At 37.6% G+C, this 13,200-nt stretch overlaps 1 protein-coding gene across 1 annotated transcript in view; it reads right to left on the bottom strand.

The window, feature by feature from the left end:
- The window catches only part of dysf (dysferlin, limb girdle muscular dystrophy 2B (autosomal recessive)), a 107,127-nt gene that overhangs the window by 90,666 nt on the left and 3,261 nt on the right, over nt 1–13,200 (bottom strand). The window contains exon 2 of the mRNA XM_063469493.1: nt 358–413. Coding sequence (XP_063325563.1) covers nt 358–413 — 56 coding nt within the window. The remainder of the gene's footprint in view (nt 1–357; nt 414–13,200) is intronic.

Genomic DNA, 13,200 nt, shown 5'->3' with positions numbered 1-13,200 from the left:
TACCTAAATTGCAAGGCTGCTGCCATTCTAACAACTAAAACATTATCTTTATATCTTTACTAGATCTTTTTTTTTGTTTTCAGTTATTTTTGTCTGTATTTTGAGTTTCTATATGAATCTATGGCTGCTTCACTTTGATGTGGACTCCAAGACTGTACGCAAGAGGAGGACTCATCCTGCATTTTCCACTTTGAGTCCTTTACAGAGACCAAGCAATGCCTTACTTTTAAATTAGGTTATAACTTATTCTCACATTAATAATTAAAGTATACTTAATATTTGACATTGCATTATCACACACCTAGGAACTTTCAAAGATGATGGGTTGATGAATTTGTGGCTTTATGGAGGACTTACCTCATTCCACACAGGGTTAGGATTGTTTTTGATGACCTTTGTCTTCTTCTTGGACCCTGAAACAGATATAGAAAATGGAAAATGTAATATTTGCAATTTTTCTATATGAGGATGATCCTACAACTTAGGACATTGACAACTTAAGGTCAATACAGATATTGACCTTAAGTTGTGTCAGAAATGAGAAAAATAAGCTTTAACGCCATCTAGGAAAAACTGAAAGTCTCCTTTTTGCAGTAACCAACAACTTAACAAGTTAGAAACCTGTGTGTCAAATATATTTGCTCTGCTATTAGCTCAACTAATAGTGCAAACTTAACTTACAAAGTAAAGTTTTGACCAACATTTATGGGCATACCCATCTTAAAAAACAAATTTTAAAAGTCAGATTAGTGGAAAAAAAAATTTTAACAATAGAAAAGAAAATGTTGTGTCCTGATCTACTCTAACTTTGAATAAGCATAATAATAACTCAGTAGGGGCCTTCAGAAAAGACTCAAAGTCTATGCAGTCATCTCTATCTATGTTAAACTATCCACACTGACAAACATTTTAATGAAATGTGTAGAATAAAATAGTTTAATGTTCCAGTAAGGGTGGATTGTTTATCTTTACTACTCATGTACCTGTATAATAATAAGAAAAACTGCTCCATCACACAAAACTTTTGTTACCCTCGTTCATGGTCATGCTAACCAAAGATATGATTCTTTATAAGTTATTCTGAATGTTAAAACATAAGAACAAAAAAAAAAACTTTGCACATTGCACCTTAAAACTTTGGAATAAATTACCCTTCTCCATAAAAAAATGCTAAAATCAGAGTTTAAAGTTGAAATATGTGCTTTTTTTGGTAAACAAAATGAAGACTATTGCAGAAATTGAACTTACTAGGTAATTTTTATTACCTGTATTTTAAGTTGTTCTAAAGATTAAATAATATAAGTATATCAGTTCTAGTAGCTCATTTTTTGTGATGATTACTGACATACATTTTATTGTAATTCCTCTAAAAGGTGCACTATAAAAACAAGTTCGCACATACACAGTGGTATAAATATTCTGCTCTAAAATAACTACTAACACACAATAGGTTTATTTGTATATGTGTGTTATCTTTCCATGGCTTCCTGTAACATGAAGTTCGGAGCTCTGATTTCCTGCCCGCCGTCGGCCAGCTTTAGCCAGAAGTGAGAGGTGAGACAGGTTAATACCCTGCCAGAATAGGCACTCAAGTACCGAAGGCCACTTATGAAACAGTATGTGTACAAACATGTGATAATGTGAGTTATCACACAGGGGGGCAGTTATCACAGTTTCCAATTATTTTTGGTAAAACAGGAATTGATTGAGACAGAGACTAAACTGGTGCTTCCAGATAAAAGGAAACAGAGTCAATGGCCATTGTCTTCATCTTTGAAGTTACCTTTTCATTTCCATGACATGTTAATTCCTGGTAAATGTCACCAAGGACAGCTGAAGCTGATACAAATGACGGTAGGTTTGCATGTATAGACTGCAGTTGTTTTTCTGATAATCCCATAAGATTAGATTATTTTAAAAATTTTAAAAGTTATTCTTGAGGAGCTTTTAAAGATATGCTTTACATGATGATGTATTTTAAAGGCAAGTGCAAATAAAACAAGAAAGGTCAGGGGGTTACAAAAGTCAAATATGATCAATTACAGATTTTTAACCATGAGCAAACAAAAAACGCTGAATGAATAACTTAAACAACTGGTGTATAAAATGTGCAAAAAAGAGAATCGGAAAAATATAATAGGAGGATAAGAGACACAAAAATGAAAGTAAAAGGGTGTCCACACAGGAAGCTATTCGTTCATTGCACATCATATTGTTGCTTAGGTTTGGTCACCAACAACAGGCTCAGCTTGCCTTGGTAACCTTCTGAATTCATCACTGTGCCATATCATCCAACTCAAAGTTGACACAAGTTTATCTTAGAACCACAGGGAGTATCAAACGTGGACATAACTTCCAGGTCAAAAAAATTAAGTCAATGCAGTTGTGCCTAAAACCTGCCACACGATGGTGATAACTTTAGTTGAACAAAGACTTGTTGTCCTATAGCAGTTCATGGGAAAATAACATCCTGTCTTTTCCCCTCACCCCCAAACGGTTGGAGCAGATGGTGGCCCCTCCCTGAGCCAGGTTATGCTGAAATTTATTCCTATTAAAAGGGAGTTTTTCCTTTCCACTGTCACCAAGTGCTTGCTCATAGGAGGTTTGATAGTTGGGGTTTCTCTCTAAAATTGTAGGGCCTTTGCATTACAATAAAAAGAGCCTTGAGGTGATTGTTGTTGTGATTTTTCATGAAATAAATAATATTGAATTGAATTGAATCTCATAGATAAACTGCTGAGTTGAAGGGTTCAGTCATTTATTTGGGGTTATATTAAATAAAAAATGAGGTACTGTTTTATAAAGCTTGGTCATAAAATGTTATAAAATAGTATAATCTGTGTTATAAAATCACATGCTGGCTTATGACTTGTCAATCACGAGTCATTAGCCAATGAGTGTTGGCTTTTACAGTCAGATTGACACTTCTTTGTCTCATCTTAGCTTTTCCAACATGGTTATGGTGGAAGCAGTCATCTCGAGGCTTCAAAACAGAAATTCAGAAGCCAGTGGGTGATGTCACAGTACTTATGTCAGTCGTCTATACATACTGTCTATATTTGGAACCTTCCCACTTCACATTGCCTTGATAGCATAGTAGATTGAAGTCACTGATGTTGTTGAATTTCTCTGGTCTCTGGTCGCCACGTTTCTGCGAATTTCTTTCTGCGTGGACACTTTTTTTTAGCGCTCTAAACACGCAAGTCTGGTTGTCTAAAAATTTCCAGACTCCTTGGAAACCAAAGGTCATTGGTCACATATCTTTGGCTTCAACTGGAGTACAATTAATATTTTTAATACATGTATTCACAGTGTGCGCACACACACACTCACATTGTCTCCATTCACACACACTTGGACAAAAGTTGTTTGCCTTCCTGTTTTCCCTACAGTGATCACCAAGTTTGAGAACACAAACACAAACAGAGAGCAATAAAACCATTAATTCAACTATACACACCCAAGCAAGTGCACACACACACACACACACACACACACACACACACACACACACACACACACACACACACACACACACTCTCTCTCACGCACACACACACACATAAATTACCTACGTAAGAGTGCCTCCGTTCTTGTAGGATATTAAAAAAAACATCTCCACCCTTCCACAGAAAGGTTGAGAGGTTACATTTGATTCATGTGTGAATGTGTATGTGTTGTGTGTGTCAACTCTAGAAATCTCCCAAGTGCTGGTGCCACAGTTTGGAACCTGCAGAGAGGAAGTGGCACAGTATTAACTTCCTGGTTCAGCTTGGCACATTTCTATTATGAGCTGAGAATAGAATAGTACAGCCCTCTGGGTTTTCACACACGTATAGGAAACCTAACTTTAGACCTTCACTGTGTGTGTGGACATGTATTTTCAAAGTCGGCTCAAGGTTTAAGGAGTTATGATCACATGAACAACCAATTGCCCATGTAGTTTTCAGAGCCTGATACATTTGGACCAATAATATTTGGAGAGATTAGAAATAATGAAATATCTCAGTTTACGTATTTGACGTGTTTTCTAGTTTCTTATTGTGTGCGTTTGCACTCTGCTTGAACACTTTTACAGTGTCTCTCATTCATCCATGCATTTTTTCTACATCTAAGAGCTTTCTATCTAACACTCACACTCCCGTATATCCATCAGGAGTAACTCAGGGTTCTGTATCTTAGCCAATGATACTTTGATGACTGACACTGACAATTTAAAGCAGTAATATGAAACTGAACAATATAAAATTTATGTGTAAATGTTACTATGTTTTAATTATTTTCAAGAAGTGACTTTGGAAATAGAGACTATGTCACAGTTTGTAGACTTGAAGTGTTAAGTGTTTAGTACTGTTGCCTCCTGTTTAGTTAAGGAGTGTCTGTGTGGAGTAATTGAGAACAGTACCAGCAGCTGAGTCTGACCCACATGGGGGATCCACATTATAAATAGCACAGTGCTGCCAGCTTTTATTTCTGTTTTGATTGAGAACAACACTCACTGTGACAATAACAACACTTTGGCCGGAAATCCTGCCTTTAGGACACAAACACCAGCACACGCTGCCAGATTTAATCACAGCACCCATAGACCCATTGCTCACAAACACAGCGTAGGAAAAAAATCAGTCATCTGTCTGTGCATTAGCACTCATCATAACCTTGTGCAGAAAGAGTTAAGAAAGAGTTTCCATAAAAATGTCTATTGTATTGGTCACTATTATAGGCCAGAATTGCTCTGGAAACTCTGGGATACATTTCCACAAACCTTTTTGAATACATTAAATGCAGAAAATGCATATCCTTCCCTCTGGCTCTGTTGAGATTAGTCAGTTCATATACAGTTGCTCCTTTTCTATAAGTGTCAACTACTAACATCTCTGATTTCTAAAAATGGACATGGTATCTGTGTTCTTGAGGGGAGGAAATTCTCTGTCACTTTTTCTGTCATTTTTCTTTCTGAACCCTAAGTTATTGGAACTCAGTTTTGTGGGGAAAAAGCCACTAACTCATGTATTTTCCATGCTTTTTTGTAACAAGTATATAAATGAATTATATCATTCATTTGTGATGCTTAAGGTGTCCAAGGCACTGCTTTATCACTTTATAGTTCAGTAAGCTTTTCCCCCACAATAAGAAAGAAGTTCTGCTGTTTAGCCATAATATGAATGTGGATGTGGGAGGAAAGAGACATAACAGAGTGGTTTCAGTTTCACTTTGCTGCACTGAATCCATTTCTACACATCAGAGTCGACTGGCTCTGCTGGAAAAGGAAAGATGCAGAGTCACTGCACCAAATTCACTTAATTTAAGAGTGTATGAGGAGGGTGAGATAAGCATGAGTAAACAAAATAGGAAAAACATCTGCTGGCACATCGCTTATTAAACCCTGAAAGAGACTTACACTAGTCTTTGTTAAAAGTGGGCTGTTGATCTGTGCACTCAATTTAAAATTAGCAATAGATTGAGGTAAGACGACGATACAAGTATTTGTGTGATGGCACGAGGAAACTGTTAGGACAAAGGCAGGAAGTAAAAAGCAGAGCTCTCTTCATAAAGGAGTCAGATACTGAGTCATGGAAAGTAGGCCTACAGGAAAATCGGATCGGAAAACAGGAATGCCGCTGAGGCAAAGTAGCTAAGAGCTTGTTTATTGTCGCTGATTGTGACATCACCACAGCTCTGTCACCATGTATAATGGAGAAGAGGGCGTGTCCCACATGCTGCAGTATTCTACTGAACAATAGGTGTCGCCAACCAGAAAGAAATCTATGAGCGCTGGTACAGGAGTAGAAAAAGATTTCTTTTGTTTGTTTTCTCCATCTTTTTTAGGTGTTGCAACATCTCCCTCTCTATAATCTGGGAATCTTTGAGCTTCTGCACTGATACAATATTGAAATCGTGGCAAAAACCAACAGGATCATGACATGACAATCCAAAACTTTGTTTGTTTACTTTGTTGCGTCCTAGGTATTTTTTGATTTTAAGCCATCACAAAGTCTAGACTGGAGGCTTCAGTTCTGGCTTTAAGTCCTTTGACCAAGACCATTGATCAACAACCACTGATCAAAGACAGCTGATCAATGGCCATGAGTACCTTTCATTGAATTGTACTCATCGCCATTCATTGAATGGTACTCGTGGCCATTGATCAGCTGTCTTTGATCAGTGGTTGTTGATCAATGGTCATGAGAATTTGCATAATCATGATGTAGAAACTGACCTCCCAGCCCATTGTTCATTCAGTGGTGCTAGTTTCATGCATTACTGTTTATAAGATTGGGGAAACCTGCAGTCAGCTGAGACTGAAGAAGTCACTTGGATGAGTGACAAAATGTTTCTCCCACTGAAAGCGCTATGTCCAGATGAACCGAATCAACTTTTGGAGCTTTACTTACCTGGATGATTGAGAATGCATCAAGATGTTTTATTTGACTGCTCAAACTGAGTAGAAAAAGCACTATATAAGTACCAGTCTAATTACCATTTATAGATTTTCTACAGTGATAGGACCACCTACATTAGTGGTGCAGTTCAATAATTTGATTCATGCAGTACTTTTTTAGATTCCAGCAATTACAGATTAACAACCATTAGTAATAGAATTAAATTTGAACACCAGTTAGTTCAGTGTTGAGTGCCACTGTTAGCCATCTGTTTAGCCACCATATTTGACTTTCGTCATCAGTATATTTATTTGTGTTATTGACTAATTTAAAAACAATGTCACAGTAAAAAATGTCTGAGATTATAAGATAAGCTGCAAAAGTGTTATCTGACAGGCTTATTTTTTGTTATCTTGTTGCAAACACAAAAACATGAATGACAAAGAGACAGCTTATGCTAGCTGAACTCTTCCTTTTTTTTCCTTTAATTTAAAGTAAACATGTGAGTACAGTGAAAGTGCCATAATTATATAAATAACATGAACAGCTTTTAGTGGGAATAATATCAGTATGCTTCAAAGCGAATTAGCCAAATAGCTAGTTAGCCTGGCCTGCTAGAATCAGTTAAGAATAAAAACCTAACTTGTTAGCACAACGGGTGATCCGAAATTTCACATGCAATAAAGATACTGAGTTAATTCAATTTAGTTATATTATGTTACGAGCATTCTGTGTATGTATTTAAAAAAATGCTAAATATTGAGAAATAGCACATAAATGGCTAAGACATTTTCCATTCAAAAGCATTCGCCTCAACTCTCAGCATTTGCAACATTTCTTAGATATCTCTCACAAATATGTGCACAGTTATATTCTTGGATAAAGGCTGTGTACAATAGCTGCAGTGAAATGTGTAGTTCATTCATCCGGACACACAGACTCAAGAATTGTGTGTCTTTCATTCGAAACTCAACTTGGACATCAGCAATATCAACTCAATGGTCTGTTATTTCTACAGTAACATAATTTTACAAATTACGTATATGACACCTCAATTTTCAAATCAAATGAAATTTCTTAAAAAAGCACAACAAACACACACACACACACACTGGGATCAGCTTGAGCCTTCAGCAGCCAAAGAAACAGATATTTCCAAAAACCAAAGAACAAGCTAAGAGAACTGAAACAGAAACATGACTTGACAATTGTTTTGATAGACTTTCGTTACTTGATATTCTTAACTTTCCAAGTTGATCCTATTATTCCCTGACTTTATGCATGCCCTGAACGTCCCATAATCCTCTTACCTCTGAAAATGACACTGGCCTGAGGGTCAGAGTGTTTCAAGTTGTTGGCCCGCTGAATAATACAGCGTAACATGTTGAACACTTAGCACCTTCCTGAAAGCTGAAAGACTGTAAAAACTCGCTCAGAAATGAAAAAATCAAATCCCGCTGTCACAGGGGTAATACAAGGGGGATCCAGCGCTGAATGAACCGCTGATTACATGACTGCAGGAAGTTTGTAATGATAACAACCAAAGCAGTAACGGTGAAAAAGTTACAAGGTGAAGACCAAAAAGAAGAGATAACGTTTTTTTTTTTTTAAAGAAATTAAAAAAAAATATCAATCAGTAACTTATTTCCTTATTTGCCAAAAACTGATGACCAAAAACATGAAAGAAAAATAGTCAGACAGATGAATGAAAATCCAGAAAAACCAGAAAGGAAAATATCCTCAGCTAGCTTCTCCACATTGCCTCACAACATCTCCCTCTTTCAGAAACTACAAAATAAAAGCTCTTCTTCTCAGTCGGAGATGTCTCCTTCTTCTCACTGTAACACTCCCGGAGGGAAAGAGGCCAGTGAGAAAATATGTCAGGAACCCAACAACCAAAGGAAATCTCAACATTTCCTGTGCTCTTTTCCTCTCGCCTTCTGGTTATTTCCTTGTCTTGCCCAAATATTTTCCTGCACTTTATCTGCTCATCTCCTCTTTCACTTCAGTCACTCTCTTAATCCCTTTATTTGCTTCCATCTGTCTCATGTTTTAAGTAAACCGTCACCTTTGCTAAAACCAACAGTTTTTATGGAATTTGGAACAATGTTCTGGATTTCCTTCAAAATCCTAGAAAATGAGTTTCAGTGGCTTTTGTTTAGTTAGATTTATCAATTCAAAATGGGCATTTTCTTGTACAAAGACACGATCTTAATTGGTTGAAATGACCAACTAGACTATGTGTGCCTTTCGCAGCAAAATCAGGTCTAAAACATCCAAAAGTTTTAGTTGCACTGAGATAAGATGTGGAACATTTATAAAAGGTTAATTTAAATATTCTGTCAGAAAAATGTAGGCTAGCTGCAGCAGAGTTGAAGGGTTGTGAGCCTTAACTCTAAGACACATAAATTCCGGTGCCAGCTAGATGCACAGGGAGATAGCACCACCTGCAGATGTAAAGTGGGGGATACACATACCCCTAATTTTTAAAATTTGGAATAAAGTGAGTGTGGTTCAGGAAAACCTGAATCACCTTCCAATAAGTTATTCCTATCAGTCACTTGTTAATAAAAGGGTCCTACAAGCTGTCGTGCAAGTAATTCATGGGATTGTTTTTTTAATGAAAGGTTTTTAACACGAGCTTTACAATAATATATTTATAATTGATTTCTAAAATGACATTTTATGAAAAGTGGTGAGAAAATAAACTAGTCATCTGCATGAGAAGTACTAACAGAAGTAGGCTGTCAGTATGCTTCTTATTTTGTAACTGAAAGCTGTGCAGTTTCATCTTATTTCTCAGGATACCTACAAAATGTCATCCTCTGCTTAAATGTTAAAAATTGCCTGAGTGTATCCATGCTGCTGTTTAATCAATATTATACTTCGTGTCCAAAATGTTTTCATCTCACATCAATTTTTCTTTTGTATTGTCTTTGAAGCTGATTATACGGAATCTTAAAAGTTGAGAAGTTCAAGTACAAACTACTCAAGAGCAGCGAGTTAAAGCAGTGTGTTTATTATGTGTACTTAAGGTCTAAAGACCAGTCAGTAACCCCTATTGGCCAATTCTTTCTAGGCAAAAAAATATGTATGTCCTGACCGGGTGGCAAGTGTGTGCTTAAGTTTGCTTTGAAACCTTTTGTTCCAGTCAAATGACCCTAGAGTTCACACAATGGTCCCCTGACAACCATAGGGAGAAATGTCTATTCCCCATTTTACTGGTGATTGTTTGCTTGACATTGCTGTCTATTACAGGACAAATGTACTTTTTTTCTGTTTTAATGAAAATTATGGGTGTGAATCTGCTAACATTTTTGCAAACATCACCACCTAACAACTGTCAGCACCCACACACAAACCGGTCATTCAATTTGTTTGTCCCTAAGGATGTGTGGTTGATGCTGGTTGCCAACCGGTCTCTAGGCCTTTTTGACAGAATCCTTAGGAAAGTAGAAAAATTCAATTTAAACAAACAAATAAGACTATACTTATCAGCATGTATCCAAGAAAGTGTCATGATCTGCAGCAGCAGATTGAGTGGAGCAGCGGGAGGATCCAAATGCAGATGCGTGTAGACTGGAGTTAACAGAAGGCGAGCTGTTTATTCAGGCTGACAGCAAAACAGTATAAAAATAAGAAAATCAGATTGAATGATGAACTAATCAATAAACACTGAACTGGGAAAACACTGGGACCCCTGGCCCACCAGGATCATGGCCACACAGATGTAGATGAACAGACTCACTGACAGAAAACAGAGGAAAACAGAGACAATGGCCGTTTATCAATGCCCAAGTACGCAAGTACGTACTCGCGTTCTCGGTGAGTACGTACTCGCCGAGAACGCACGGGAGTACGTACCCGCCGAGAACGCGAGCACGGACTCGCGATATGTACAATTGGAACACCTGCGTACGTGATGATGTCACAGGTCCGGAGTTTTTACTGCCGTCCCCTCTTAATTTAACTGTGAGTAACTTGTTATGAAGCTTAACTTTAATCACAGCCAAACCAGTTTACTCAGGAACAAATAAAACACTGAAATAAACCAAACATTAACATTTAGAAGTGATCTAAGTGACTTATATATCATTTTTAACCTCAGTAGTGAAACCTCTAATAATAAAAATAGTGTACATGTACATACGTGTACATACCTTAATAAAAACAAGCAGGTGAGATGTTAGAACGCTTTTATTTCTATTCTAGTGGACGCCCAATACTATAGACAGCTGCTGGGGTTTGTTTAACCTGAGTAGTGAGACGTCCGCGAGCGGGGGGGGGGGGGTTAAAACGATGTGCCGGGAGTCCGCTGTTGAGTTTTGGACGAAATGCATTCTGGGATATATAGCTGTCCCAAGTCTACACCGATGCATGCTCGATAAAACGGGCGGAGCGAGAACACATCCGGGACTTTTTTGCGTTCTCGGCGTGATGCGTACTTCGAATTGGAACAGTACTTGGTCTCCGACTGATGACGTATCACGAGTACACGAGAACGCAAGTACGCACAAGTACGCATATTGATAAACGCCCCATATATACACTGATGAGTGATCAGGAAGATCAGGGAACACATTTGAACACAGCGGGAATAAATTGGTCATAATGAGACAGAGGAAGCAAAACTGAACATAACACACAAGAGACAAAAACTGTCAAAATAAAACAGGAAGTAGCAGGAACACCGAGACGCAGACAAGGACGTGCAAACTTGACACTAAGATGAGGTTAAACAAACATGCAAACACACGACCGACTCAAGAGAAAAAGGATGAAACACCCAAGAGAAGAACATGAGAACAGGTAACAAGACAGAACACAGAGACATGACTGAGACGAGGAAGAGAGAGAGCGAAAGAGAACGAAACAGAGATGTAAATAAACATGGAGACAAGACTGACTTCCACAGGAGACACTAAGGACAGGACATGAGGAAAGGAAAACCTAAAGGAAACTAAACAACCTAAAATCATCTGAACCACAAGAGATGATAGTACAATCCGAAAACTCAAAAGCACAAGAAAACTAAACTAGTAAATGTAACCCATTCTTTGAGATCAACAACAATAACCAAAAAAGATTCATAAGACCAAAACACAAACACTGCAACCCAAAACCATGCAAGAAAATAAACTACAACAACCTACAAAGAGAAAATGTTACTGAGAGTTTTGAGACCAGCACTTGAGTAAATATGAACTTTAGTTCCTACAAATGTACCCAGCTGTCCAAAGAAAACAGACATAAAACTTTTTTGTGTGTGTGTGGAACTAATTATCACCTTTAAACATCTACATTAAACAGCTATGGCTTTTCAGTCATCTGAACCCATATTCTCAAAATAGTCCTCTCATAGTTCTCTATAGCAACATCAAATTTTCATACTTGGTATCTGCTTTTTAAAATTGTATGCACTCTATATCACTATCTAAAGTAAATGTAGTAATAGATTAAACTGTCTGAACTCTGCTTTGTTACACCATCATCAAACTGTAAGGAAGCTGAACACGTAAGTATAATGTAATTGAAAACTTTCTGATCTTAAATTAAATTTAAAGGAAGTTCACATATGTAGGTAAACTGTGTTGATAAACTAAACCATGTCAGTCTGTGTCTCATCTGTCTGATCCTCTCTTCTCCTGCATCATCCTCTCATCTGTACTCTGCTCACACATCCTGTTCTTCTGAGGCAGTCAGCAGATCTAATTAGACTTGATTATATGATTAACTCAAACACAGTTTCAGTTTATTTTATGCGTATATAAAATTAACCTCGTACAATTCCAGCAAAATAGCTTCAGACCTGCCTTTGACCATCACTACTTAAAGAGAACGAAAAGTGAGATGATAACCCAGAATACAACATAATGAAGATCAAAAATACAGCCGACACCAGCAGGGAAAAAATACTAACTGAACTAACGTGGGAGGAACACAGTATGACACAACAAAGGAATACAGGCACGTTCATGTATTTCCACTATGAGACAGCTAAAACTATTCAAGATGACAAAGGGAAGTGAAACTAAAGGCACACGAGACAACAAAGTATCAAACTAAAACTGGAAGTCACTGGCTGAAAACAAAAACAAAGGACCTCATGATGGAATCAAACCCGCACTGCTGCATTAAGTTCAAAGGTTGTGGTTTCACGTTTAAATGCTGAACTAAAACAGCTACACTATAGAGCCATTAAACTACAATGCTCTTTATCAGCCAGATGTGTGATTAGCTCTCGTACCATGTGAGCCATCCTCACTTTACAACACAGTGAATGTGGTATCCTTATCAGTTGATTTTTGTGTTATTGTAGAATCTGATTTGGTGCAATAAAATTCCCCTCATTCATTCCCAGATGAAAGTCTCTAACTGCATTTTTTCATTACTGAAGTCCAGTCTCCTGCCTTTACACAATCCTAGACTCACTGCAGAGAAACCAGATGATGTTAGGACAGAAACGATCGAAATAATCTAATGATCTTACACTTTCCAAACCAGGGTATCTGTTACAATCCTTTCTTCTTCAGTAGCATTTGTGGCCTTACTGATTCAAAGAAATGATGCAGCAGTTTTTGGAGCAGACGCAGCAGAGACAGCGTTTGCTCCTTTCAGGGGGAGCAGATGAGTTAAAGTAGAACAAGTGTCAGATACAGTGGAACCCCGACTTACGAATACTCCATTTAACGAAAAATTCAAGTTACAAAGGCACTGAACGGCAATATTTCTGCCCGTGTTACGGCAAAATGCCCGCGTAACAAAATCCGCTGGCTCTAATTGGCTGAGCCCAGAATGCCTACAATGCCCACAATGC

The sequence above is a fragment of the Pelmatolapia mariae genome, linkage group LG3_W (assembly GCF_036321145.2).
Source record: "Pelmatolapia mariae isolate MD_Pm_ZW linkage group LG3_W, Pm_UMD_F_2, whole genome shotgun sequence".
NCBI lineage: Eukaryota > Metazoa > Chordata > Actinopteri > Cichliformes > Cichlidae > Pelmatolapia > Pelmatolapia mariae.
This window is presented reverse-complemented; position numbering and strand designations above follow the sequence as displayed.